At 34.3% G+C, this 27,178-nt stretch overlaps 1 protein-coding gene across 1 annotated transcript in view; it reads right to left on the reverse strand.

Annotated features, from left to right (window-relative positions):
* Positions 1–3,493: 3,493 nt before the first annotated feature.
* The window catches only part of LOC149799964 (WD repeat-containing protein 44-like), an 82,228-nt gene continuing 58,543 nt past the window's right edge, over positions 3,494–27,178 (reverse strand). The window contains exons 14-21 of the mRNA XM_089959469.1: positions 22,506–22,570; positions 21,956–22,060; positions 21,440–21,562; positions 19,006–19,197; positions 17,272–17,373; positions 15,281–15,396; positions 12,540–12,667; positions 3,494–10,025 (exon numbers count right to left, since the gene is read on the reverse strand). Coding sequence (XP_089815595.1) covers positions 9,856–10,025; positions 12,540–12,667; positions 15,281–15,396; positions 17,272–17,373; positions 19,006–19,197; positions 21,440–21,562; positions 21,956–22,060; positions 22,506–22,570 — 1,001 coding nt within the window. The 3' untranslated portion in view covers positions 3,494–9,855. The remainder of the gene's footprint in view (positions 10,026–12,539; positions 12,668–15,280; positions 15,397–17,271; positions 17,374–19,005; positions 19,198–21,439; positions 21,563–21,955; positions 22,061–22,505; positions 22,571–27,178) is intronic.

Raw genomic sequence — 27,178 nt, forward strand, 5'->3', positions numbered from 1 at the left:
CAAACCAACACCATTTTCACTTAGAACATCTAGATATCAAAAAAGTTTTAATCAAAACATATCAATATGACCATCTGTTCAGGGGGAGTAGCAATAACAACATTTTCAAGATGGCCACCATAGCAGCCATACTGTTAGTCTCATTTTCATTTAGGTCCAACTGGATGTAAGGATGAAACTGGGTCAAGCTTATGGCAATCTGCCCATTAGATTAGGAGGAACATCAATAACACATCTGTGTTAATGAATCGATGGTTGGATGATGTCTGACAGGCCATCTCACAAGCTCTTCTGGTCTTTGACTAGCAGAGTTAAAAAACAAGATGGAACTCTGTTACAAATATTGTCCAGAATAGCATTTTACCATAAAAAAGAATATTCTACAAGATCTAATATATCACAGTAAAAAAAAAATGTCTGCACTAAAAACTACTTTGGTCATGCATTATGTTTGAATATTGCACATTATGATTCAGTATAAGCATTTCTACCGATATATACTAGTACATATGTGTCAGTTTGAGATGTTGGAACTGTTATGACAATCTTGAACCTCACAAGCACTGAGCTGACAGTGAATGGTGTATAGGGTACAAAACAGTCATAAAATCCCATATAACCTATTAAACTACCATTTGTACTTGCTTATGTGTCAAACTGCATAGACCCAAATCTGCTGTTGCATATTGCACCTGCAGATCTGGACCTATGCAGGTTGTTAGGAGTAATCAGTAGAACTAACAACATACATCCCTTTCTGGCAGTGCATTATGCAATGGCAGATCTGGACCTATGCAGTTTGCTAGGAGTAATCAGTAGAACTAACATACATCCCTTTCTGGCAGTGCATTATGCAATGGCAGATCATGATCTATGTCGTCTAAAGTTGGTCCAGACATACGAGTATATACAGTAATATAAATAAACTTTTACCTTTTGAACCTTAAATATATTGCTGAAAAATAACAGATAAGTATCACTTGTCTACAATGGCTGTCTATGTACATATATTTTTCTTTTTACAAAAGCATGCTAGGTGTGGCATCTACCTCCTTTGGACAGCAACAAAAACTCAGCCAAAATGTGTGTGTGTGTGTTGGTTTTAATTGAAATTTTAACACATTATTGTCTTATTCATGCCAAGGAAAAGAGAGTTAAGTGACTTTCCCATGGACACACTAAGGCAGCTGGTCTGTACTAGTATCAAACTCAACACTCCACCAACTGAGCAAACCTGGATCCTCAAGCATTCTTCAATTAAAATCTAGACTTGTTTTGGGAGGTAATTTCATGTAATAAATAAACCACACAGTAACTTATTCTGTATATAACAAAATTATCTCATATATTTTAATAATAAATTCTATCACTGCATTTTAACTATTGAAGTGGAGGTTGTCTGCCTTTCTCAAACAGATAAGCATTATAGAAACTGTTTTCAGTACATAACAGGTAAAGTCAGAAAATTTAAATACATTTAAAGTAAAAAAAAATAAAAAAATCTGAACCTCACTGAAATTGTTGTTGTTGTTGTTGTGGGGTTTAACGCCATTTTTCAGCACGATGGGCTATACATGGCGGCCAGTATTAATGGTGGAGGAAGAACCCGGAAAACCCCGGAAAGAACCACCGACCCACGAGAAGCTACTGGCAAGCTTTCTCACATGCCCACATTGGCTGAATCTTAGACTCGAACCGCCGCAGACAGAGGTGAGATGGCAGTGATCCGTAACGAAGAGCGCTTTAGACCACTCGGCCACTCGGGGCCCCGAACCTCACTGAAATAAACCTAGCTTAATTTAATTACTAGCTTGTCCAACTATACATCCCATAAGCCTGCATAATGGGGGCAACTCACATTCATTCAAACTTCCTGGTTATAGAAACATTTTTTGTATTGATCAGGATTTTGGTAAAATGAGGTTTAAATGTAAAAACAAAATGCTCATACAATACAAATGTTATCAAGGATTTTTCAAAGATTTCCAATTTTTTTCAAGGAGTATATCTTCTTATGGAAATGAGTCATGAACCCATTTTGAATTGCACACACAGCACATTGCAAGCTGGGTCACACTCCATAACAGATCAACCGTCAATCAACAAAGTGATTATTGCACCACTACATCAGATGTGCATTTGGTAACTAATGGTGTCATGTGTCAATTAATCCATAAAATATTATCTCCTTTATTTTTGGAAGAAAGGTAAATAACAAAAATATTTAATTTAAAAAAGGGACATATCTTTTACAACAATTTTTACATTTGTATAATTCAGAAAATTCAGGGACCTGTTGGCAAATTCAAAGAGTTAAAAAATTTATTTTTTAAAGAATTTTCATGGATGAAACAAACATTTTAAAAATCAAGGAGTTTTCAAGTTTAATATGAACCACGATAGATGAAGGGTCTGATACTTTAATTTAATGAAATATGTCAATGTATTTTAATGAGTTGGAACAACAAAGAATAGCAGTGTAGTATTTAGTTAAATTATGAGTACTCATGTTTCATGTAGTTCAATGAACGATGTCATATCTGTCTGGAGGATCTTGCTCTTAAATTTACCAAGAGGAATATTAGCATACTATGCTATCTGCATTGTACAAGTCACCCTCTAGGTGGAATAGGCCATGTGCATTGTTCCCATAAGTCATAAGATCCTTGCAGGCAGAAAAGGCCCAATGCACCATTCCATATGCCATAAGGTCCCCATTCAGGCAGAAAAGGCCCAATGCACTGTTCCATATGTCATATGATCCCCCTGCATGTAGAATAATTCCAATGCACTGTCCCATATGTCATATGATCCCCCTGCAGGTAGAATAATTCCAATGCACTGTCCCATACATCATATGATCCCCCTGCATGTAGAATAATTCCAATGCACTGTCCCATATGTCATATGATCCCCCTGCAGGTAGAATAATTCCAATGCACTGTCCCATACGTCATATGATCCCCCTGCAGGTAGAATAGGTCCAATGCACTGTCCCATATGTCATAAAATCCCCCTGTTGGTAAAATAGGCCCAATGTGCCATCCCATATGTCCAAAAATCACCCTGTAGGTAAAATAGGCCCAATGTGCCATCCCATATGTCATTTGATCCCCCCACAGGTAGAATAGGTCCAATGCACTGTCCCATATGTCATTTGATCCCCTCATGTAGAATAGGTCCAATGTACTATCCCATACATAGTAAGAGATGACTAATGGAGACATGAGCTGTAATGGCTCAGTGGTTAGCTTATCATACTCGTGACTGATAGGGTACAGGTTCAAGACCTACCATCAAATCAGCCGAGGTTAGTTAGCATGGTGTATCCTTGGGCAAGGCACTTTACTCAAGCTGCCTCGCCACTAAATATCCTACCTGTGTTGCTGTGTCATAATACCCCAAAATTCAAAGAAACATAAATCCTTAAATAAGTATTACACGATAATAATATTATAAAATCCTGTTAAAAGAATCGATACAATTGCAAACACATGATTAGGATGTTTATTATTTATTATTGAGTACAAATAACCTTTTTTAGTTGAATCACCAACTATATCAATTATTTTGTGCCCAAATGACATACAAATATTTTAAATTACTGTAAAGTCTTGATAATCAGCATGCACGCTTGTTTTTCAAGTTTGAGAAGACTGGATGCAATTATAAATTATTTATGCTTATCAATAACACAACAGTTGGGTAATATAGGGAAACAATAAAGACTGCGTAAAGGAAAAGGCAAAATGAAAACAAGATACTGATTTATAGTTTCACTGTCTTCCATCAACCAATTCACGGCAAATATAACAATATAAAGATACAGTAATGGTTATCATTAATTTAGAACAGCAATTATTCGAACAATGTCTTTGCATATCATAATTTGTTTTCCCCAACACACATATACATGTTTAATGTTACTAAAGAAACAGTGGCTTCATTTTCAATATCCGCTTAGTTTGGCCATAAAATTACTGGAAGACTCATGTGCCTATATTCTCCATTTGATCAATATTTATCCAGTATGTCTAATATGAAATGGGACATTTATCAGAAAGACATTCTTGGACACAACAATGTTATTTTGGCACAAGGAAAGGTTAACATTTTAGAAAACAAAAAACTCTAACAAAATAATGGACTCATAATAAAGGGTTTGGAGATCTGAGTCTGCATTAGTCTTCAACTATCCCATTGGTTTTGTTTTATGATGTGAGAGACGACAGAATAACAGCAAATGAGATAAGTAAATGCCATATGATGTATCATTATCAAAATGCAATTAAATCTGATAAGGTACTTGTATATAAGAACCACCTGAAAAAATATCTGCAAAGTATTATTATCCCTCAATAAAAAGTATTTCCTTAGGGTGCAGTCCCTTTTATAACATGGACACATGATGCCATTTTCACAAAACATCTCAATATTCATTAAAATCTAAGCTCAAGGTTTGCATACTTGATATTTAAACTAAGATGGCTTATTCCATCAAACTTATGTTTTTAAACAAGCTGGTTATTATGAGGCATACATTAAGCTGCTGGCCTAAATTGTGAGGTCACTAACATTTTAAAGAGGGACAATATATGCACTTGAGCTGGAGAGTTTTATGTTGCTGTTGTTGTTTTGGGTTTAATGCCATTTCTTGGCACCTGGTAAGCTATATATGGTGGCCAGTATAAATGGGGGAAGAAGAACCCTGGAGAACCCTGTTAAGAACCACCAACCCATGGGAAGCTACTGGCAAGCTTTCTCACATACCCACATTGGCTGAGCTCGAGATTTGAACCCATGTGGATAGAGGTGAGATGGCAGTGATTGGTAAAGGCAAGTGTTTTGAGAAATCAAAACCTGGGATGAATGTAGTTCTGAAACCTCACTTTTCAGTGCAATGCATTATTATGGTATCTCTTATTAGCATTATAATGAGAGAGCAATGAATGAGGTCTTATACCGTAAGCAACCGTTAAACAAGAAAAATGTGGATCCTTATTGTACAGTAACCAGTGGTCATGTAGATGTGTTTATCTTTTAAGTAAAACATCATCAGGTTGAAATGAAAGTATCAGTCTTTTGATCTACATGCCTACATTCTGTCAATCCATCTATCTGCATTTATCTACCTTTCTTTCCGTCTTTCAATTTACCTAATTGACAATTACTTGAAGATAAAGACAACTTGTCAATAAATACCGATTGGTGATTACCTTGGTGGATGCTGTACACAAGTTTCACTGTATATATAGTTTTGTCAAGTTATAATTTATTATATTGTATATAATATCATATATTTCAACTGGAAACATTATACATATATCATAAATACCAACCATATGAAATTTTATAGATAATAATTTTACCATATTACATCAAACATATTGTGCATGGTATACATGTTATATCATACACAGTTTAATTCAAAAAATATATTTTTTACATGGTAATGTGGACATAAATATATAAGTACACTTTTGCAAACTCTCATTACTTAATGTATGAATGACTATGCTTCATATTATGCCATCAATATCCAGGAAAGGATGAAAGTACTGATAATACCGATGACTTGGAGGGCTGAAGTCGTGCTAGTTTACATAAGGTCAGAAGGTAGAACTTTGAAGATATTTATGGTCCTTGCTGATATCATACCATACTGCTTGAATTGTTATTATTTCTAACTTTTCTCTTTTTAAATGCCACAAGAGATTTTATATAAACAGCTGAAACATTTAATGGATAATGCTTTAAAATCATTTCATTTAAAAAGCATTTTCTACTAATGTTCTAAGTCCTATCATCAGTACAATGATTTCCAAGGGAGATTACCATATTTAATTATTTACCTAAACTTGAGTTGCCTCTCTTGATATAAAACTGACCTGAAAGGATATTGGCTCTATACTTTGTTATTAATTTTAGTAATACAATAATATCTGCTACTATTATTAGTAGCACAAACTATAATTGGTAAAAGAGAATGGACAATATACCATAGACCTGGCCAGACAAAAATTAAAATTTAACTAAGTCGTAAACATTGTGGAATATTATATATGCAGTATAATGCACTACCAATGCTCTAATTGGGGTCTAAAACAACTTAGCTGATCTGAAATCAATATCATTACATGATTAGTTAGACAAATTTATTTTCCTCACATATAAGCAGATTAACAAGTGTCCTTTTACCAATGATTCTGAAAGTCAGCTAGCAATGAAAGCACCATCACATATGCACACAAAATCAATTAAAAGACAAAACAAAAAACTTGAAATGTTTCAAAGAAACATGGATGCCCACCACTGTGCTTGAAATAATACAAAACTTAATCAAAGTGTGAGAGATAGATGGGCAGACAGACAAGAGTAATATTATCCCACCCACAACCCCAAAACTTTGGCACTTTTATAAATCATCCAAGATTTCATAAAGAAAAGCAGGACATTATGCCTCACAGAGACCACATCTGATCCAATGCTGCAGCATTTGTACTGGATTTTCTATTCTGTGGAGACTAAGTGATCATCAAAAGCATAACTCTAAGAGAATAACATATCCGTTAAAATAAAATATCACATTTTTCATGCTAAGATGCAAGATTATGCTTGTCCCAGTAAATTACTGCATATGGATAAACTTCCACATTCATAAAACATTTTAAAAGTTCTAATTCTGAAAAATTATCTCTTTACTTTTCATGATTTTGCCTCTTTCCAACTATTTCAATATTTAACTTAATTTTCATCAGGTTAATTTTTCAAATCAATGAGTTAACAAAAACTGCAAAAAAAATCACACAGAAATTCTTCTCATATGTGGCAAGTCTGTGGGATGAAAGATTTAAAATGACTTAACTCATTAACCCATGGTGATTTATGTCACTTTTGCTTGAGATGCGAGTAGGAAACAGATTGGGGGGGGGGGGGCCAATAATGAATACATCCAAATAAAACTGCTCCAAGAGATTTTTGGTTATTTTGATGCCTAGTTATGTCAGAAACGTTTTTCATTGGCTTTTTTGCTTGCACATAAGCAGAAGGGTAAAATTTGGAGTTCTTTTTTCTTTGTTTGCTTAAAGGACATATTTTCGTGTCACTGCCACTTTTTACCCCAAATCCCCAACTTATCCTATTTTCTGCAAAGGTTCGCCTGTCTTTGTGCAATTCAGACCGGTCTGCCTTAGATCTGAGGCCAAAAAGTCGAAAATCCAGACATAAAATCTGATTCCAACAATGAGCAAATTTTTTGTGTAAAAAAATTGGGTCTCAAAAGGATGTTTTTACCTCAGTACTTGTATTTTGTAATATGAGTAGAAAGTCTAGATTATCTATTATCTTTTTTGAGCTACATCCATCTTCTTTTCTGAAGAACCACCCACTTTAGTGTATCTTAAATTGCCTTGGCACTACAGAGCTCGGACATAGGGTACTACCACCTGATGCACAAATGTGGCACCAGGGGTTAACAAGAGCTTTGGAAATTTCTTACAAATTGTCAAGGAATGGCTATTGTGTAATGTATGTGTGATGTTGATCAACAAATGATCAAATACATAAAATTGACCAAATAAAAGGCATGAAATACTTCAAACTGTTCTGTTCTGTATGGGCACAGTAAATCTATTATCTGGCTACCTATTCATGGCACACATCAATAACAGTTTTTAAATGTCCTTTTAAATAGTAACCGATTAAGTGTCTTTTCCCACAAATTAATTTTATGCTTGCTTATAGTGCCTTTTGATGATGACTTGACATGGGTAAAACTAGTACTACATCACACACAATTAATTCAATTTAATTAATTTGAAGAAGAAACTCAAAACAGTCTACATTACAGACCATGTCCAACTTAAATTCTCATTAATGGAGTAAAAAGAACTGTGAAGCTGAAAGATTTGGTTTTAAGACAGGTCTTTTTAGTTGTTGTCACCAATACAACCTCTACATCACATTAGAAAAACAATTTAAATGGTGATTAAGACGGCACTAAAGTCAACTCCAGTTCTAACGAGCAACATAACAAATAGGTGTTTGGAAGCTGTGGTTCAGTTTTATAACAATGCTTGTAAAACTAATAAGGTTGTTGAATTTTTCAAAAAAATAGCTGTAGAAGTAAATTCTTCATTACAGCTAAAAATTCTAATGTTTAATTCTCAGGCAAATTATGCTTTCATGAAAATAAAAAAGAATTCCACAATCTGATTCCTATTGAAGCTTTTGACTATGCTTCAATTTACTGAGCTCTGACAACATTACAACATAGGATTTCTAGTGTCCTTTTCAACTGAACTTTGACTGACCACTGAAATATAGGTGCTAATTAATAACTGTACCAATCAATTTCATATTTCTTGCAAGTGATCAGTTGTTCTTCAATGATGTAGAACTTTATGGATGTAGAAAAGTGTTGCAGAAGTTCAGCTTAAGTGAACTGAAATGGAAAGAATGAATAATTTTTGGTTGTCTGGTTGAAGACTGAAAATGTATTAACACATATATTGCAAGATCTATTTCTAGAAGGATTATTTTTATGGCATGTTGACTTGCCTGGCAACAGCTATTTTGCAGACCTGCCAACCCTGACGAGTCCATCTCAGTAAGGCAGTTCATTTTTTTTTTACATAAGATTGACCAGTTTTCAGTAAGGTGTAACAAAATATCAATAACTGCTATTGTAAAGCTGGAAAACGTAAATAAAAGTTTGACATAGCGACGATAAACATTATGTTCAACTGAAAAGGTTGTAAAGCACACATATAATTTATTAGTACTAGTAGTACTACCAGTAGTACAGTTGCACAAACTTCAGTTCCAAACCCTATGCAACTCAATGGCTTTTTGCTATCTCGCAACTTGATGTAATTCTTGGAAAGTCTTTTTTCATTTCACAGGACGACAGCAGTCATATCTTCCACCACGAGACATACTCAAATTGGCATGTGATATCCAATAAACGTAACTGTGTCCATTCCAATATTTTATTCACAAGAATCTGAATACTCCTTTTTTATTCTTCAGTGTTGATTACTAACACTTTTCTAGAAGCTTAATTTTCACTTTTGTCTTTAACTTGCATCGCTTTCTGGATGACATTTAATTTTTTTATATATAATTATCAGTATGATCATGCAGATGCTTCGCATGAACAAATAGGTGCAGTTTAAAGCGCCTGGGGTACTGCTGTAAAGTTAAGTCTGGTTCCCTGACTAATTTCACTAATTCTAATATGAAACCCGGATCCAAATCAAACACAGACGAACCAACGATCCGGATTTTACACCAACAATCATTTCTTCATAGTTTTTGCTTGCATGCTGTAAGTCTGTATTTTAAGATTAATTTTCATAAGACGTACGGCAAAATCGTAAGAGTTGGCAGGTCTGATTTTGCATTGTGATAGTCGAGAATCATAAACATTATTTTCTTCAGTACTGTTATGGATTAAATTTAATAATTTACTTTTGGAATGTGGATTGTCAGACTGAAAGTTTGTCAGACTATCAGGACTTGAACTGTAATGGGACACTGTTAGATCTTCACCTGAAATGGGATGCTGTCAGACATTGCTTTGTAATGGGACACTGTCAGACCTTGTCCTGCAATGGGACACTGTCAGACCTTGTCCTGTAAAGGGACACTGTCAGACAATGTCCTGTAATGGGACACTGTCAGATCTTGTCCTGTAATGGAGCATTGTCAAAACTTGAATTGTAATGGCACATTTTCAGACCTTGACCTGTACTGGGATGTTGTCAGATCTTGTTTGGTTAACAGAAACATTAGCAGAAATTAAGATCAGATTTGCTTTAGACTTAAGAAAAAAATCACTCAGTTTCTGAGCATTCATGTCCTTATTAATCCCTGACTGAAAACTTTCAAAGCACCATTGTAGTCAGCTGTAACAACGATTTCTCCCTGGTCTGAATTGTCTTTACTTGCTGAGCATTCTTCATTGATGGAGAAATGAGACGGATTAGTTGCGAACACTGCACATGTCACCACTGTATTATGCACTGAAAGAAACAAACATAATTCAATAAAACATGTTTATTAAAAAGGAAAAGAAAGTGACAATTAAAAGTTATTGTCAGTGTGAAGTAAACAGGGTAACCACTAAGTACCATGTAACATACCGTAATAAAGAAAAAAAACCAACAAATTATTGTTACCATATTAAATCTAATATCTGCTTTGTGTGCTTAAACAATTAAATACTGGGTTAAACCCTGTCACAATAAGCACAAATTAGCATGTTGATTGTGGAGATATTATGAAGCACAAAATGAATCTCCATGGTCATATTTAAAGTTAAAATTTAATTTACTTTATTTGTAAAAATTTAAACACACTGTTCTGCATAAAGCAATCTGAAAATAGACATATAGGCTACAATAAGACAAGACCATCCTCAATGCGAAAGGATTTAACTATATCTTATACTAAGCAACTCCAATTAAACAAAATTCATGACAAAACGAATCAATGTTACAATGAGAATTATTTATCTTCGTAAATTTGAGTCTGAGTATGATCTCTAGTGTTGAATCTTTAATTATCTTTAGATTTTCCTTGAGGGCCCTAAAAAATATGTGTTTTTGGTCAACCTACCATCCCTGTTTTTCACTGCCGACCATAGCATTCCCACCCTCAAGATTAAAAAACAAACAAGGCTGAAATTGATTTATGCATGTAATTGAGTTGGTTTAGCCCAGTACAGGAAGTGTTTAGTACATTATATACACATAACTAATCATTATAATATTTATAATGGTTTGAACACTCCCCCAAATTCCTACCTACCCTAACTTTAAAAACAGTGCAATAGGAAATACACATATATGTTTATGGCCTAGAGATTTTCTAATCTTTTGCCTCTAATCTATATTATTAGGTCTACACAATTTCCTAGATGTCTGTATCACGACTTTGTCAAGCCAGAAACTGTGCCTTTCTCAAAATGTTTGCCCATTATTATATATGGTAGGTTAACATGTACCAATATAAGGATCAACATCTGTTGTATCTTGTGGGTGTCATTGAAGCAAAAGCCCAAAGTGCAAAGGTTTGAACATGACCATGGGATTATGCAAACATTGATGATACAAAAAAGCAAACAAACAAAAACATGTACGATCACTATTTGTACATAAAACCCTAAAAATCTATGAAATTATCAGATGCAATTTTAAGCTGCCCTTGTGATATTGCAGACATGATATGCTGGCTTTATTTAATCCTTTTCTGAGTGCACTCCTGATCAGCTTCTGTAACAATGATGATCATCTTGCAAGAGCGTGTGTGTGTGATTTGGATTTTTAACATAGCTTTATCAATTTTCCAGCCATATCGCTTAGATGTCTGTGGTGTGGCAGTTTACTGTGATATCTAGCACTGGTGCATCAAGTCCCACCCAGTCACATTAGCCTGACACCAGGCTGACCAGTCTTAACACTAACCCTCTTAATACTGAGTGCCAAGTGAGGCAGCTGCTAGTACTATTTTTATGTTTTTGGTATGACTCAGCTGGGGTTCAAACCTGCCACCTCCGCATCCAAGATGGATGCTCTTTTCACATAGGCAACTGGAGTTGTACATCTTTCAAGAGAATCCACTTCTAAGATCTACTAAAACTAACCACTTTTAGTGAATTGTTTAGCAGAAAATCTCATTTCTTACGAGTAAAGCAATTACAAGGTGTTAGGTAAAACTGAAAATACACAGGTTCTGATTTGTCTGTAGCCTTGTGGAGTTTAACACTACCTTTCTGCACAAGATACACTGTACATGGTGGCTACAAAGGTTCTGAATAGTAGTCTGATTTATAAACTAATGAGAATACACAATGGTAGCTGTAAAGCAGAAAGATGAAAATCCCATAACACGCATCATTATTTATATCACACTGAATAAATCAAATGTATTAAGGCAAGAGAGAACATCATTATTTCTCTACTCAGGAAATTTCCTTGTTCTGTGTGAATCTAATAGCACTGTGTGCTTTCAATCATTACTATAGTCATTTGTATTGGGTGTGGCCCAGAAAAAGGATAAGTATAACAAAACGCCTGGGCATTACTGCCATGGATAAGGCCACACTGCTGCACACAAATGTTTCTTTAAGAAACTCATTACTTGGTTGGATGGATGGTTGGTTAGATGGATGGATGGATGAATGGATTGATGGATGGATGGATGGATGGTTGGTTAGATGGATGGATGGATGGATTCACAGATGGATGGATGGATGGTTTAATGGCACATAAGCATGATCAACGTGGCTATATCATGCTGACTAAAAGTTAAGATATTAAACTATAACGGTAATTAAATGTTAAAAACTTTGGGGAGATAACCATTCTAGAGAAGTGTAGATATGTGGATCATCAATGCCCCTCCACAGAATCCAACCCTATATGCAAAACTTAAATGGATGAATGCATGCATGTTCATGGATAATTCTGGATTGATGGACAAGGTAACACGATCTGCCCTCCGATGTTCAAAAGTAATAAAGAGCTGTGGAATACCTTTAAAAGCCTCCCAATAGTCATTACGATCCCTCCTGGCAGATGAGAACTTGTAGAACTCGTGCTGTGTCCTCCATATATACACAAAGCTATCCTCAGATCCACATATGACGTATTTACCCTTGGGACTGAAATTACATAGAGACTACAGAAGTTAAGTGAAATAATGTGGTTGTAGGAGAACTTATGAAATGTGGTTGAATGTTTATTCTTAAGCTAATAAGTACACCGATCGATTTTATGAAATTTCATCATAATGTTTTCTTGCAGGCAAACAAGATATATATACAACAATAGACCTTTGTTGAAATGAATATGAATTGTTTTAAACCTGTAAACCTCATACTGATTGATTCAAGGTCTGCATATGTTTAATTATAAAAGAGAAACAAGAGGCCCATGTAGGCCTCATGTCACTCACCTGACATACATTGGTCTAAACAACAAACTTTAGTAAAGGTATGCAGTAGAAACAAAAGTCAGGAAAATGAGCAATCAAGGAACATATATATCTCTTGTATTTCATAAAGTGGAATGCTGAAAATTTTACTCAGGGTTTCATTAAATCTGACTGAAACCCAACAGTTCTTTGCAATGTCCTGAAGGGGATGGCAAAGTCAGGTGAATGTGTGATAAGGGGACATAACTCTTGTAATGCTCTCTTGGACTCTTGGAAAAAGAAAAAATTGAAGTCCCTCTAAATTCTACAAATCTTTGTAAAGTTAATCTGCAGAAGCCAAAGTCAGGATAACAGGAAAATGAGGGTATAACTCTTGTAAATGATGTTGTGTAATGCTCGAAAATTGAATTAATTCAGGTCTAATCAATACTGAACCACTTACCAAATATGAATAAAGTCCAATAATCCTGGGAAGTTAAGGTGGTGCTCTACAGTTTCATATTTTTTGCATAGGGTTAGATTTTTAATGAAAAAGAATGTTCCCCCTTTTCCTCATTGGTTAAACTGGCCATTTAAAAAAGATCTTGCATATCTTTGGTATTGCTAAAATAGCTGTGTAATCTCTTTATTTATGTATGATTGTTGGGTGTAATATGGGTTATAGAGCTTACAGCTTGGCCTTACATTAGATGTGCACCTATAAAAAGAAAAACTGCTAGCTCTGCTTGGTCATTTTCATATGTATATTGTAATTTACACAAAAGAAAATGAGGATAATTTGTGCATACATCAATGTTTCATGGGAAAAGTTCCAGAAATATTTTGTTTCTTCAGGAAGTGATGTAATATTTGGAAGTTCCTCAAGTTTAGCATATGTGATGATAATGGCAGAAGCTAGTGACAACTCTAGAAAATTTCTGACAAATCTGTCATGCTCATCTTCATCATCTGAGTATGGTGAACCCTTAAAAGATGACACGCATAATGAATCTGAAGTAGGTTCTGCTCACTATGAGATTAGGTGTACCAATGAGATTAGGTGTATCCATGAGATTAGGTATACCAATGAGATTAGGTGTACCCATGAGATTAGGTGTTCCCATGAGATACCAATGAGATTAGGTGTACCCATGAGACTAGGTGTACCCATGAGATTAGGTGTACCCATGAGATTAGGTGTTCCCATGAGATACCAATGAGATTAGGTGTACCCATGAGACTAGGTGTACCCATGAGATTAGGTGTACCCATGAGATTAGGTGTACCAATGAGATTAGGTCTAGCAATGAGATTAGGTGCACCAATGAGATTAGGTGTACCAATGAGATTAGGTATACCAATGAGATTAGGTGTACCAGTGAGATTAGGTATACCAATGAGATTATGTGTACCAATGAGATTAGGTGTACCAAGGAGATTAAGTGTAACAAGGTGACAAAGTTGTCAAGGACCCTCAAGAGTAATATAGGTCATAATCAGGCTAAGCATTCTGGTAATTAATATGGTAATTATGACTATTTTTATTATTCCTTTGTTAATCTTATTTCAATTTCATAATGAAATGAGAAGGGTAAAAATTTGGTTAAAAGCTTTGAGGTCTTCAGATGTGTACCAATAAAAGAATCCATGCTAAGTCTGCTTGGTCATTTTCATTTCCTGAACTTCTGAGGTAAATCATTAAAAAAAAGAGCTAATAACTAAATTTCCTTTTATACATTTGGTAATTAATTCAATGTGATTTCAGAAGCTGGCATTGTCTAGTGTGGCAGAATTTGTTTTCCCTATTTTAATAACTCAGGCTGATATTTCAAAGCACATGCGAGCAGTCATTTTGGTTACTTGTGTTGCTAGATCATGCACAATTTCCACAAGTACAATATCCAAAGAAAGTTCAGCCACAGTACATGAAAGTAACAATGAGGTATTCCAATATTCTCTCCACTGTGCATGTTGCAAATGCAAACAATTTCACCTTACACCTTTCACTCCCTCAGAAGTTCATAATATCTGCTGAGCACCCTAAGCTGCAGAAATGTTACATTAGACCATAAGGGGCCATGTTTTCTTTAAATGTTGACAGAGAACTGTGTAAATTGACAATTTATAGCTCACAAATATTAAGTATATGCAAAATTTGAATAAAATTGAAACATTCTCTTTAAAGTTGTACTGCAGACATCAAGTTGTTGATGGACAGATGGCTGGACAAAAGTACAAGCAGTCATATAACATCATGATTATTTTGCAAGTCTGCTGATTTTGCCAAGTCATGCCATAACAACTTCAAATCAAATGCCTTAAGAATTGATCATCTGCACTAAAGTATACATGCTAGGTTTACCTGAAACTGGCCCTAATCTGGCTGCTGTTGTTTGTTGGCCCTTTGTATTTACATGTTAACGTGAGATCACGCAGGTCATAGAGCCGAATCCGAGAGTCATTGGAGGTTACAAGTACCTGGAATAGATTTCAGTGATGAGTGTATTCAAAATCATGTGATTCAGTAGTGACAGCCTGCCATGCAGCATCCGCTGACAAAATCTGAACACAAAAGCTTGGTTGAAGGATAAAAAAAGGGTAATATATATTTCATCCCCTTTAAATGAGTGATGCATAGTAGTGATTTTTGAGGTTGAGAATTTAGCAATCTAACAGTTTTAAAGTGAAATTATGAAAACAAATCCTGTCAGAATTGACCATCTTCAACATTATAATCTCTCTAGTTCTGCAAAAATTGTTGTAACCAGCAAAACTTAAAACCTGATTTTGATCAAAGTTGCTAAAATTTTTGTCTGCAAAATATAATCACTGTATGGTATATTTTGTTTTTATCCATCTCAAAAAGTGTTGACACAACTACATTAATAATTTACAATTTTCTGCAACAGTACTTCATCAAATTAGTAACAACTGACTTTTATGACAGAATGATCTGGTTATTTTGGCCAGGTACAAATTTTACATATACAATTTTGGTAAAAGAACAACCTGAAGCAAGCAACTGGAAATTCAATAGAAATTCTTAACAAACAATGTTATATGCAAATCATTTCAAGTTGTTTTCAGCAAGTCACTACATACAAGAACCTTAAATACAGAGAAAAAAACAGAGCAGAGCAAAACTTGTATGGCAACACATAGTACCACCACAGTTGAATGCCAAAAAAAAATTAATATTTGTTTTACTAGTTCCAATGTTTCATTGTTTACTGTGGAGAAGAGCTTCAGCTGCAAATGCAAATTTCAATAATAAATTAAACAAAAACTGTGAGTACTCATTTGTATATTTAAAAAGTAATGATGTAAGATAAAATAATGATAAGTCATTAAATATATTATACAAAACATTAAATTTGTACAAACCATCTTTATGACTTCATGCTATGTCACATGCTATGTTAGTATGTACATGACACTAGACTCTGTTTCCGTGATTTTAACTATTTCATATTGTTGTTTTACTTGCTTATAAGTTAGGAAAAACTGCAAACAACACAAATACTGATCTACTGTTGCACAATGCACCTGCATATCAGGGTCTATGCTGCTTGTTCTACTGAGTACTTCTAAGCAGCTGCAAAGACCCAGAATTTTCAACACATTATGTGAAGACAGATTTAACTTTATGCAGTTTGCCACTGGATCTGACTTTCTGCAAGTACACAGGATATTTGCTTTAAATGAGTGAATAACAGATATATTTCAAGTGGGTGAATACTTAAGTTTTTCACCTCAGTCCTGCCAATTTATGGGCTGCTATGAGTAAAAATCCTCACTCCTGCCAATTATGGGTTGTAATGAGGCAAAGCCTTAGTCCTGCCAACCAATTCTGATATTTTAGGTGATATTTCCATATCCTGGATATGTAGATTGTTTTAGTCTTAACTGTAAACAATGCCATGATGCATTTCCTTTGATCCTCAAAATCTTACTACAAGTCTGAAATCTCAAAAGAGATCTCCCTCATTTTAATGTCATTATTATAATATAATTCTGGATATAACGAGGTACTGCTTTGGACTCCATGACCAAACACTAAACCACTATACTGGCCTATCAAATGTATGACAATGTGAGTTGAAATAAAAGATGAGCTTCACATGATGTGTTTATTCCCCTCTTCCATCACAGATTCAGGCACTCACTGACTTTGTGATTACGTTGTGCTTTGGTATGTACCTGGTACTTGCTACCAACACCAACTAGTACATCATAACAAGGGCGAGCTATATTGCTGATGTCATACTGTTGTCAGCAGAATACTGATAATGTCTTGCGATTTTCTACAGAAGAAAGTGACACTTATGTATCAAAGCATATGTGTATTCTCACCTTATCCTCTCCAGGTAATGGCTCAATGCCTGTAATCTTTCGTCCTCTAGCATTTTTGCCTCGTGTGGATCGTACATGGATTTGAGTGTAATACTTGAGTTGCTGAAATGCAGTAATAAATACTATTAATTACTTTTAAAATAAGATTCTAGTTCAAATTGGTCTTAATTGCTTTTAATATGGATACTTTGTTAGATATAAAATTCATTCAAAAAGATAGGAAAGGCTTTGCTTAAAACTGTACAAGTCTAAACAAACTTAAACAGTTAGACTACATGTAGTTTAAAACATATTACACAGACTAATTACAGGTTTATTCATAAAACTGACAATTAAAACAATTTCAGACTAGTAATAGATTGATTCCTTTCAACTATCTAATTTCTGGCTAGTAACAGATTATGATTTCTTTCAACCATCTAATTTCTGGCTAGTAATAGATTATGATTCCATTCAACCATCTAATTTCTGACATGTAATAGATTATGATTTCCTTTTAACCATCTAATTTCTGACTAGTAATAGATTATGATTTCTTTCAACCATATAATTTCTGGCTAGTAATAGATTATGATTTCCTTTTAACCATCTAATTTCGGACTAGTAATAGATTATGATTTCTTTCAACCATCTAATTTCTGGCTAGTAAAAGATTATGATTCCATTCAACCATCTAATTTTTGACTAGTAATAGATTATGATTTCTTTTCAACCATCTAATTTTTGACTAGTAATAGATTATGATTCCTTTCAACCATCTAATTTCTGACTAGTAATAGATTATGATTCCTTTCAACTATCTAATCCTAATTAAACTGAGAAAGAGTGACGGCCTCAATATTTTAATTCTTCAGATTTTCTACAATTATATTTGATTTTTATTCCTCATCACTGAATTCCTAACATTTTCTGAAGATCTTTTCCCAAGACAGTTTGATCGAATGGTAAATGTTAACTTCCCTGTGTCCTCTGCTTTCTAGATAAAGCTGGCACCTTTATTAATTCAAGTTTTAATCCATCAGCTGCATTAGAATGGCGTGCGTGTGTGTAAGGTGACATGCAGCTGACTTTTATAATTGTTCTCAGACACTGGATTCCAAAGTGGTAACTCATGACTGGTCTTTTATACTTATTTTATGTGAAGAAAGGGCATACTCACATATTTCCTCCAAATCTTTTACAAAGCAAACACTGCCATGGACTTATCCCCTTTGAACATCCTATCAATGAATATTTGGGATTGATGACCCATCTGTGATTGAACAAGCAGTTCCCAACTATTAAAGCAGATGATCAAGTCAATGTTCACCATCATACTTCAACCTCTATTGTCTGGTTTACGACCTGTGACACCTAGACTATTCTTTCAGAAGTCAGATTTATAAAATATCACAGTCTGGCCATAAGACATGGGAAAACAATGAAGGTATCCAAAATAAACATAATATGTGATAAATAAAGTATTTTATTGATCCTCAATATTCAATTTTCCCCAAAAATATAATTAAACAGGTAAAATTTAAGCACTTAAAACTAATAAGACAAACAGTAGTAAAATTAAAGGGCTTTTAAAGAACTGTCACTGCAAATTTAAGGACTTTCCAAGGTCTTTATTCACTCTTTTAATTACAAGTGTTTCAAGACCAGACATCAAACTCAAGGGATTTCCAAGACCTGTGAAAGCCATGCAACCTATTGAAAACACTGACAGTAAACAATAAAGGAAAATCTTACCTCTGTACTGAAAAAGATGCATTTCCCATCATATGTTCCTACCACAGCAAACTTGCCATTGTGGCAGAAATTAGCTGTGGTGATGAGGGTAGATGAACCTGTCACTTCATTCCACATGGTAACTTTCTTGTCTGGTATGTTCCATAATCTCAGTTTGCCATCTAGTGACCCACTGAGAAAATATCTATCATCCTAAACAAAATAAAACAGGAAATGGTCAGCTAAAGATAAGTAGACTGGAGTTCAGAGAACCACCAGAAGGAAACCATTTAACCTAAAATTTGGTCTAATATTGTAGTGGGTGAATTGTCAAATATTGCAAGAAATTGTTTGTAATATATTTAGCTGTATAGTTTATTATGGGTCTGAAAAATTTGGAATTAGTGTAGATTCATTATCACAATGAATATGAACCCTTAACGAGTCTTCAGTTTTAATGCGGGGGTGTCCAACCATTTTGGCTGGGGAGCCAAAACAGATAAAAAGCTTAAGGTCAAGGGCTGCATGAACAAGATCAGTTCATTACCAATAATTATGCATATTAATTAGAATGCGTACAGAGACTCCTCACTTAACGACCTACCTGCTTAACAACCACACGGACTTACGAGCACTCCAATGTGGGGAATCCCCTTTCTCAGTCAGTCTTGTTTCCACAGTTGGTTAGAACATGTACATGTATTCACTACAAAACGCGTTTGCAATCTCCAAGACTACATACTTTGTTTTAATAATCTGTACTTTATTGTGATCTACACCCAGATATAAAGGTAGTGTATCGGCCTAAAAGCATGACTGCTATCCTACAGCCAATGGACCAGGGGCTATAGCTACATTCAAAACATTATACTTGTGCACAACTTTTTCCAAAGCTGTAGCAGCCACAGAAAGTCAAGAAGTAACCAGTTATTGGAAATGGTACAACATTTACACTGCATAAAGAACAATGAATCAGCTTGGAAGGGAGTGACAGAAAAGTGTATGCAAGGCATATGGAAAATATGCCAAAAACGTTTCGTGAATAATTTTGAAGGGTTTGACAAAGATGAGCATATTGATGTCATACATAAAGCAACCAAGTTTTAATAGAGTTTTAAGCACAGCAGCACTTGGAAGAGGAAGAAGAGGAAAGAATGGAATAAGTACAAAAGAAGTTCACTGTAAAAGGGTTAGCTGGTGTGTTCTCGAAAGTGAATGCAGCTATATTAGAACTAGAGGGTATGGATCCAAATGTGGAACGGTTCACGAAAGTGGAAAAGCAAATGAATGAACTTTTATTATGCTACTGTGAAATTCAGGATGAAAAGAAAAACAACTTACAAAACAAACCACACTAACAGGACCCCTACCCCTAAAATTACTTTCATTTACTTGCCGTCATCTTCCTTACCCATGCCTCTACAGCTCCTGATAACTCTGATGATGACACTGATGACCTGGAACCACTACCACACTTTGAAGGATTCGATGACTAAAATGTTAATCTGAATGTCTTTTTTTAATGAATAGACTTTAATTTTTTTGGTACATCATTTTTACAATTTTTGCTGATTGTATTTTTATGTTCTGTAATATGTAAGAGATGCATATTAAAACAAAGTTATCAAGTTTCCTTTAGACCTTTTCTTTATTCAGAATAAATAAAAATGATTAAGCTCCTCATTTTTTCATTTTTCGACCAATTCGTTTAACGAGCCAGTTGTAGGAACAAAACTTGGTTGTTAAGGGAGGATATTCTGTATTTTCAAAAGGACTACCTACATAGCTGTCAGTCATACAATGTTAAGGACTGGGCCATATGTGGCCTTCTGGTTGGATATGAATGAATTACAACCATTTCACCGAATGTACCTGAGGTCCTGCTTGAAACTGCAAAGATCCAGATCTACCATCACATAATGTACTGGCTGATCTGGGTCGATGCAGTTTGTTAGCAGTAATCAGTACAACAAAAAGCATAGACCCTATTCTGCTGGCACATTATGCTATGGCAGTTTCGGCTGTATTTTGTTTGCAGTTGGACTCGATTTATAAGTGAGTATATGTGATAATTAACAATTTTAATAGTAAATCAGTAAACCAGGACTTGATCCATAATTCCATGGTTAGTTTCACCTTAATACTTTGACTCTTGTTGTTATAACTTTCAGACATCGGTGTATATTTACAATATATAACAGCAGAATTTATCCTATATACTGTAGGCTCAAGTTGATTCACGTATGTTGAGTTTGGCAATCCTGTAGCTAGTGTTGTGCACTAGGTCGAAACAAATAAATCTATCATAAATCATTACTGGAGCAAAAGTATGTGGTTATGCAGAAATAAAGGTACACCTGGAGTGTTGGAGAAAACAATCTAAATTACACATAAACAGTTTCTTGTATGAAATCATAATTAAGTTAAAAGATTATATAAAAAAAGAAAAATATACCCGAGGATGGAAGACAATTGCGGTGACAAAATCCATATGCTGAAATGTGCAGAGACATTCCCTCCTGGATATATGCCACAATCGGACAGTCTTGTCCATAGACGATGACAGGATAAAGTAGTTCTGAATAAGAACAAAGGCATTAATTTCAGATTTTCTTCCTTCGTTAAATTATTTAAATATAGCCTAAAATTGACATGGCTATAGTAAATTAGACAGCATAAAGACCTCTTAAAAGAGAAAAATTTAATATGTTCTTTTAAATTTTTTTAGAATAAATGAATATTTTCTATGGGTTATTCACTGTCAAGTTTGGAATTAGTTCAGGGTTTGAGATACAAAATGTTATAAATCAATCCAATTAAACTGTAAAAACTTTATTGAGTTGTACTAATATTACAGAAAAGTACTGAAATACAAAATACACAAATAAATATCGAAAAAGTTTCATTTACACCAAAAAATACTAAATCTTATGTATAAACATCAACAAAAGGGCTGTGTGTGAACCCATACCTTTGACCAAGAAAGGTCCAGGAGATCAGCAGAATGTCCCCTGTACGTAGAGAAGGGCTTCCCAACAAATGGACCCAGTCTGGACTCATCCTCCTCCACTGGAACCTAATGACAATACATTAAAAACTGTTCTCATGTGAAGCTAAGACAAATTCTGTTTCTTATATTTTCAAGATATAATATCAAATGAAAAGATCATAACATTCTGTACATTTTATATATATATATATATATATATATATATATATATATATATATATATATATATATATATATAATGCCAGATATAGGCAACACATGCAAAAATGCTTAAAACATTATTGAAATTTGTTCCATCAATTTCACTGACAAAACCATCTTGATACTGTTGAACTAGATCTGTTAGTAAGCGAATTTTTTTTATGAACAACGCTATTCTGCCAGGATATGTGTTAGATTCTTGATATGTAATGTAGTATTCTACTCAGAAGATAACTGAGAGAAGATATCTGAGATCTAGATGAAAGATAATTTTAATTTCATTTAAAATTAAAAAGTCTGATTAACTCACACCAAGAGTTATTGTCTCCGACATAGAATTCAGACTGTCTTGTGAACATGCTGGCGATACTTTCACTGAAATAGAAAAATCAGAAATTCCATTATATGTTACATACCTGGAGGTTTCCTTTCCTTTCTTTTTGTGTGGACAAAAGCTGAACTTAAAAACATGTGTTGTTCAGTAACTGATGTTACAATTGTATTTTTTGAAGATTTTAGTGTGAATAAAGCTTGTTGGTAACATCTGCACATTTCTTTTTGTTTTAAGCTGACACTTAAACATGTTCAATGTCAGGATTTTATATATTTCCTTTAACACCTCCTGATAGTGTTTTAGTATTATGCATAAATGTTGTGAAGTTCTGCCTCCTAGTTTACACAGTCTATATTAACAGAAAATACAAACTGTCTGTCTGTCTGTCTTTAAATGTTGAAAAAGTCCTGACTCCAAGCTTACATAGTGTATATTAATAGATATAAATACAAACTCTGTCTCTTTTTCACACACATACAAACAAATACTGTCAGACATACAAAAAATACACATGTCACATTGAGTGGTAATGTTCATTAACAAAAATATGGTGTTACTCAAACATGCAAATATTACATTAGAGAACTTAACAATGGATACAGTGTCTGGCTTTAGTATTCCACAAGCTGTTAAGTTTAAAAATGGTCCACTTTTTCTCAAACATGTATGTTTTATCATGCAGCATTGCTAAATATTTTTCTACATTATTGTTGATGAAAGCAATACTTCTGTAACTTGTAAAATTTGTTGCTATTTTTTGAGCACTGAGACTCATGAATTAGATATTTTACAATCAAAATGAAAAATTAATTTGATTACCAAAAAAACATTTCTTTTTTAAAAGCAGCAGGGAGGGTGAACAGACCATTCTGAGAAGGATCCATTTGTGAAAATAAAGCTTCCTACGAAAAAATAAAAATACAAGGTCAATAATGCCAAACCGAAGCCTCTAACTGACCTAGATTTTCTCTAATTGGGTTAGTTCATTATATATTTTTTCTGATGCTTGTGTTTTTCAAATTTTTATGCATGTTCATTTACCTACCTGGACACTGAATTTTTGTCACCACCCTCCCTGCTGCTGTCTCTTAACATCATTTTTTTTTATCGAGACCTACACGATATCACGACCGAGGATCATGTAAATTTATTGTGATAAATCCGTGTCAGGTAGCTTGTGCACATTAAAAGAAGTTTCTGAACTTAATCATATCCATATCCCCTGAACACCAAGTCTGATGACTGTTTCGCAGAGTATGTGTATTGATTTCATTAAACACAACTAAAATATTGCAGTTATCTCTGATTACTGTAGGTATTTGAGTATATCGCTGATTAACATAAATCATGTCTATTTTTGCACCCTCCTCGAGAAAGTATTCTAGCTGGATTTGTCCAGCATCACATCATCGTATACTACAAGATTATTAATAAATCCATCGAGGTCATCTACAGATGGAGCATCATCAATATTGGTGATAAAATCAATAATATCATTACCATCCTTGTCCAATAATTTCACATTTTTATTAAAATCTTTGAGCACATTGTATCATCTTTGATCATTTACATATGGTGCCACCAAATATAACCTTGTCCTTCTTGAGCCATCTCATTATCAGATTAAGCAACAATTGCATCCTACCCGACCCAGATGGACCTATGATAATTGCTCTGATAGAATTTGGTAGCTCTGGATGATGTTTGACTGGCGCTTGCTTTCTTGTCACTGAGAAATCAATGATATCCAAGTTGTAGAAATATAATAAACAATATGGATTTATACTGAGTTTGATGCAGAGCATCCACCCCCACAAGTGGATTAGCAGCAATGATAACAAAAAAACAAAAAGCGCGCACTTACAGGCAAGTGAATGAAATGTGGTACAAGCAAATACAGATTAATTTTTGCCTCGTATGAAGACAGGTGGAGATACCACTGTTTAGCTGGGAAAATTAACAGGAATTCCATGGGCTAAATACACAGGAGAAAAACATCTTCCTGAATATAATTACTGTTGTCCTGGAACCCGAGTTGACATCCGACTTGACGAGAAAGATCAATCAAGACCTGGAGAGTATCCAACATGCAATATGGCAAATTTATCTACCACCACCTAAAAAAATTCAATACGCACATTTTTAAGTCAGCACTTCCAATTAAGTTCATAAAGCAGGTATTTTGTTTTCACCACACGATACTGTTGAAATTGGTAGATGTCAATCACACACATATAAATACGTGTTGACTGTAGTTGACATTGCAATTCGGTATAAAGAAGCAGAACCACTATCAACTAAAGCAGAAACTGAAGTCACATCTGTGTTTGAACGAATTTATCAACATGGCGGTCTATGATGGCCACAGTTGCTACAGGTTGATCTTGGCAAGGAATTATCATCTCTGATGAAAAATCATAACGTCAAAATCAGACGAGGACATACTGCATTTCATTGTAATCAGGCAATTTAATCAAACACTTGCTAAGCGCTTATTTGGATATCAGTATGCAAAGGAAATAATTCAGAAAGACAAGAGATCTCGTGAATGGGTTGCAAGACTACCAAGAGTAATAGCTGCATTAAATTATGACATTACTCATGCAATTTCTATGAAACCCATTGATGCGATCACAAACAAATAATACCAATACAACGACACAACTCCTTCTCAAAACAACCAGTACTAGGTAATGTGATTGTAACATATTTATATGAACCTGGTGAACTTAAAGGTGGTAAAAAAAGAGCAACTGATCCTATTTGGAGTGTGACAACACATACAATTTCCAGTGTGGTAAGATCCATGGGTAGACCTGCAATCTACAGACTAGATTCAACTGCACCTCAGTGTGGATTTGTATGTGAACAATTACAAGTAAAATTCCTGAGGATACACAATTACCACCACGTTCACTTTTGTGAACTGGTGCCTCGACAGTGATTACATTTAAGACAAGTCAGCATCACATTTTCGCAAGTGTGACCAAGACTGCTATTAATTCTATCTATGGAAAACTGTCTTGGATTATTATTTTAATACTACCACAACATTACTGTGTTACAGCTTGCACAATGATTATTCTGTATCTGTTTCAATGTCATGATAAATTCAACAATGAGATCAAAGTCTCGTCTACTTTTTTGTCACATTGTTTATAATGTTTTTCTTAATACGTTGTTGCCATTGCTGGCAGTTTATTATTTTCTGTGAAGCAGCTGAGACATTCTTCTGATTCAAGACACTGCAACATAAACTAAATTTGACCATTCAATACGATCATCAACAATCCAAATATTAGTATCCAAAATATTTAATCCTTTTTATGAATGAATCGTTATAGCATAGCCTAGCATCCATGGAGTTTTGTCTATCGTTAACGCACTTCAACAACATTACTAAAACAATATCATTTAACACAAGTTTTTGTTTACTACCACAACTTGGAATTTCAACATCAATATTTTGCCATTGAATATCTGCTGGGCAATAGCAAAATGGTGCAGGTAGCTTTGAATTTTTTCTGTTATGTAACAGAAATAACTGTTGTTAAAGTTTCTCACGAACTATCTACTTGCAACTATCTGATCAGTAGGACTCCATAAATTCCAAAAATCATTTATGTGTGTTTCTGAAATTACTTCATGCATTATTTCACACTCAATTTTATTTGTTTGAAGACTGATTAATTTCTTAAGCTCTCTTAATAATGGATCAAGCACTCTATGATCATCAGTTATCTCCTCATAATACCATTCAGGTAGAGACAATCCAACAAAAGGTGGTGGTTGAACATGATAACAGCAGTATATTTTGTCAACACCCAATCAAGAAATATTTTTAATGTCTCCAGTGACACTATACATATTTCATCCCAGATAATAATCGTCGAATATATTTTTCACCCATTCATTCAGGAGTCCAGTTATCTCCCTTCCATTGGAAAAAGCTGTGATAAGTATAAGATTTAAGTCCTCGTTTGTTCATTTCTCTGGTGAGTCTATGTGTGGATGTCAAAACAACCATTTCTGAACAACTGTTCAGGAATAATTCGATCACACATGCTGTTATACCAGAACCTCTCAGTCCATATAGATAAACAGTCTTATATCTGGTCACAGGATCATATACCGAAGGTACAGATGACAATTCTGACATCTGTTTACTTCTGTAATAAATATCCTTGATGTCAATGCCAATAGATTCAGAATAACTAAGTATCTTTTCTCGTTTTATTCTCCATTTGTCCCATGATGCATCAGTGCTGAAATGTAATTTTTCTAGCAATCCTGTATTTTTTTATTGATATAAAATTAATCTGTGGTGACTCTAACTAAGGTATCAAGAAATCTGTTTATCATCAATAATAAGTTTATCGAAACATATGCTAACATCGAAGATCTTAAATGAGTAAACTGGTGATTCACCATCAATATAGCTCACAGCTGTACCTAATTTAGTTCCATGTGATAACATTACTTTGATTTATAAATGTGTTTTTCTTCGTTGTATCAGCAATTATAAAATCTAACTCAGCATCGTCTATAATTAATCTTGTACAATGTCGTTTATCATCAAATGACCCTCCTTGCATATATTTACCAACTATTTTCTACCAAGATCATTCACAAGTTTATTCTCAAAGTCA

Source organism: Sinohyriopsis cumingii, chromosome 5, assembly GCF_028554795.1.
Source record: "Sinohyriopsis cumingii isolate HCF-2022 chromosome 5, ASM2855479v2, whole genome shotgun sequence".
In the NCBI taxonomy this organism is placed as follows: domain Eukaryota; kingdom Metazoa; phylum Mollusca; class Bivalvia; order Unionida; family Unionidae; genus Sinohyriopsis; species Sinohyriopsis cumingii.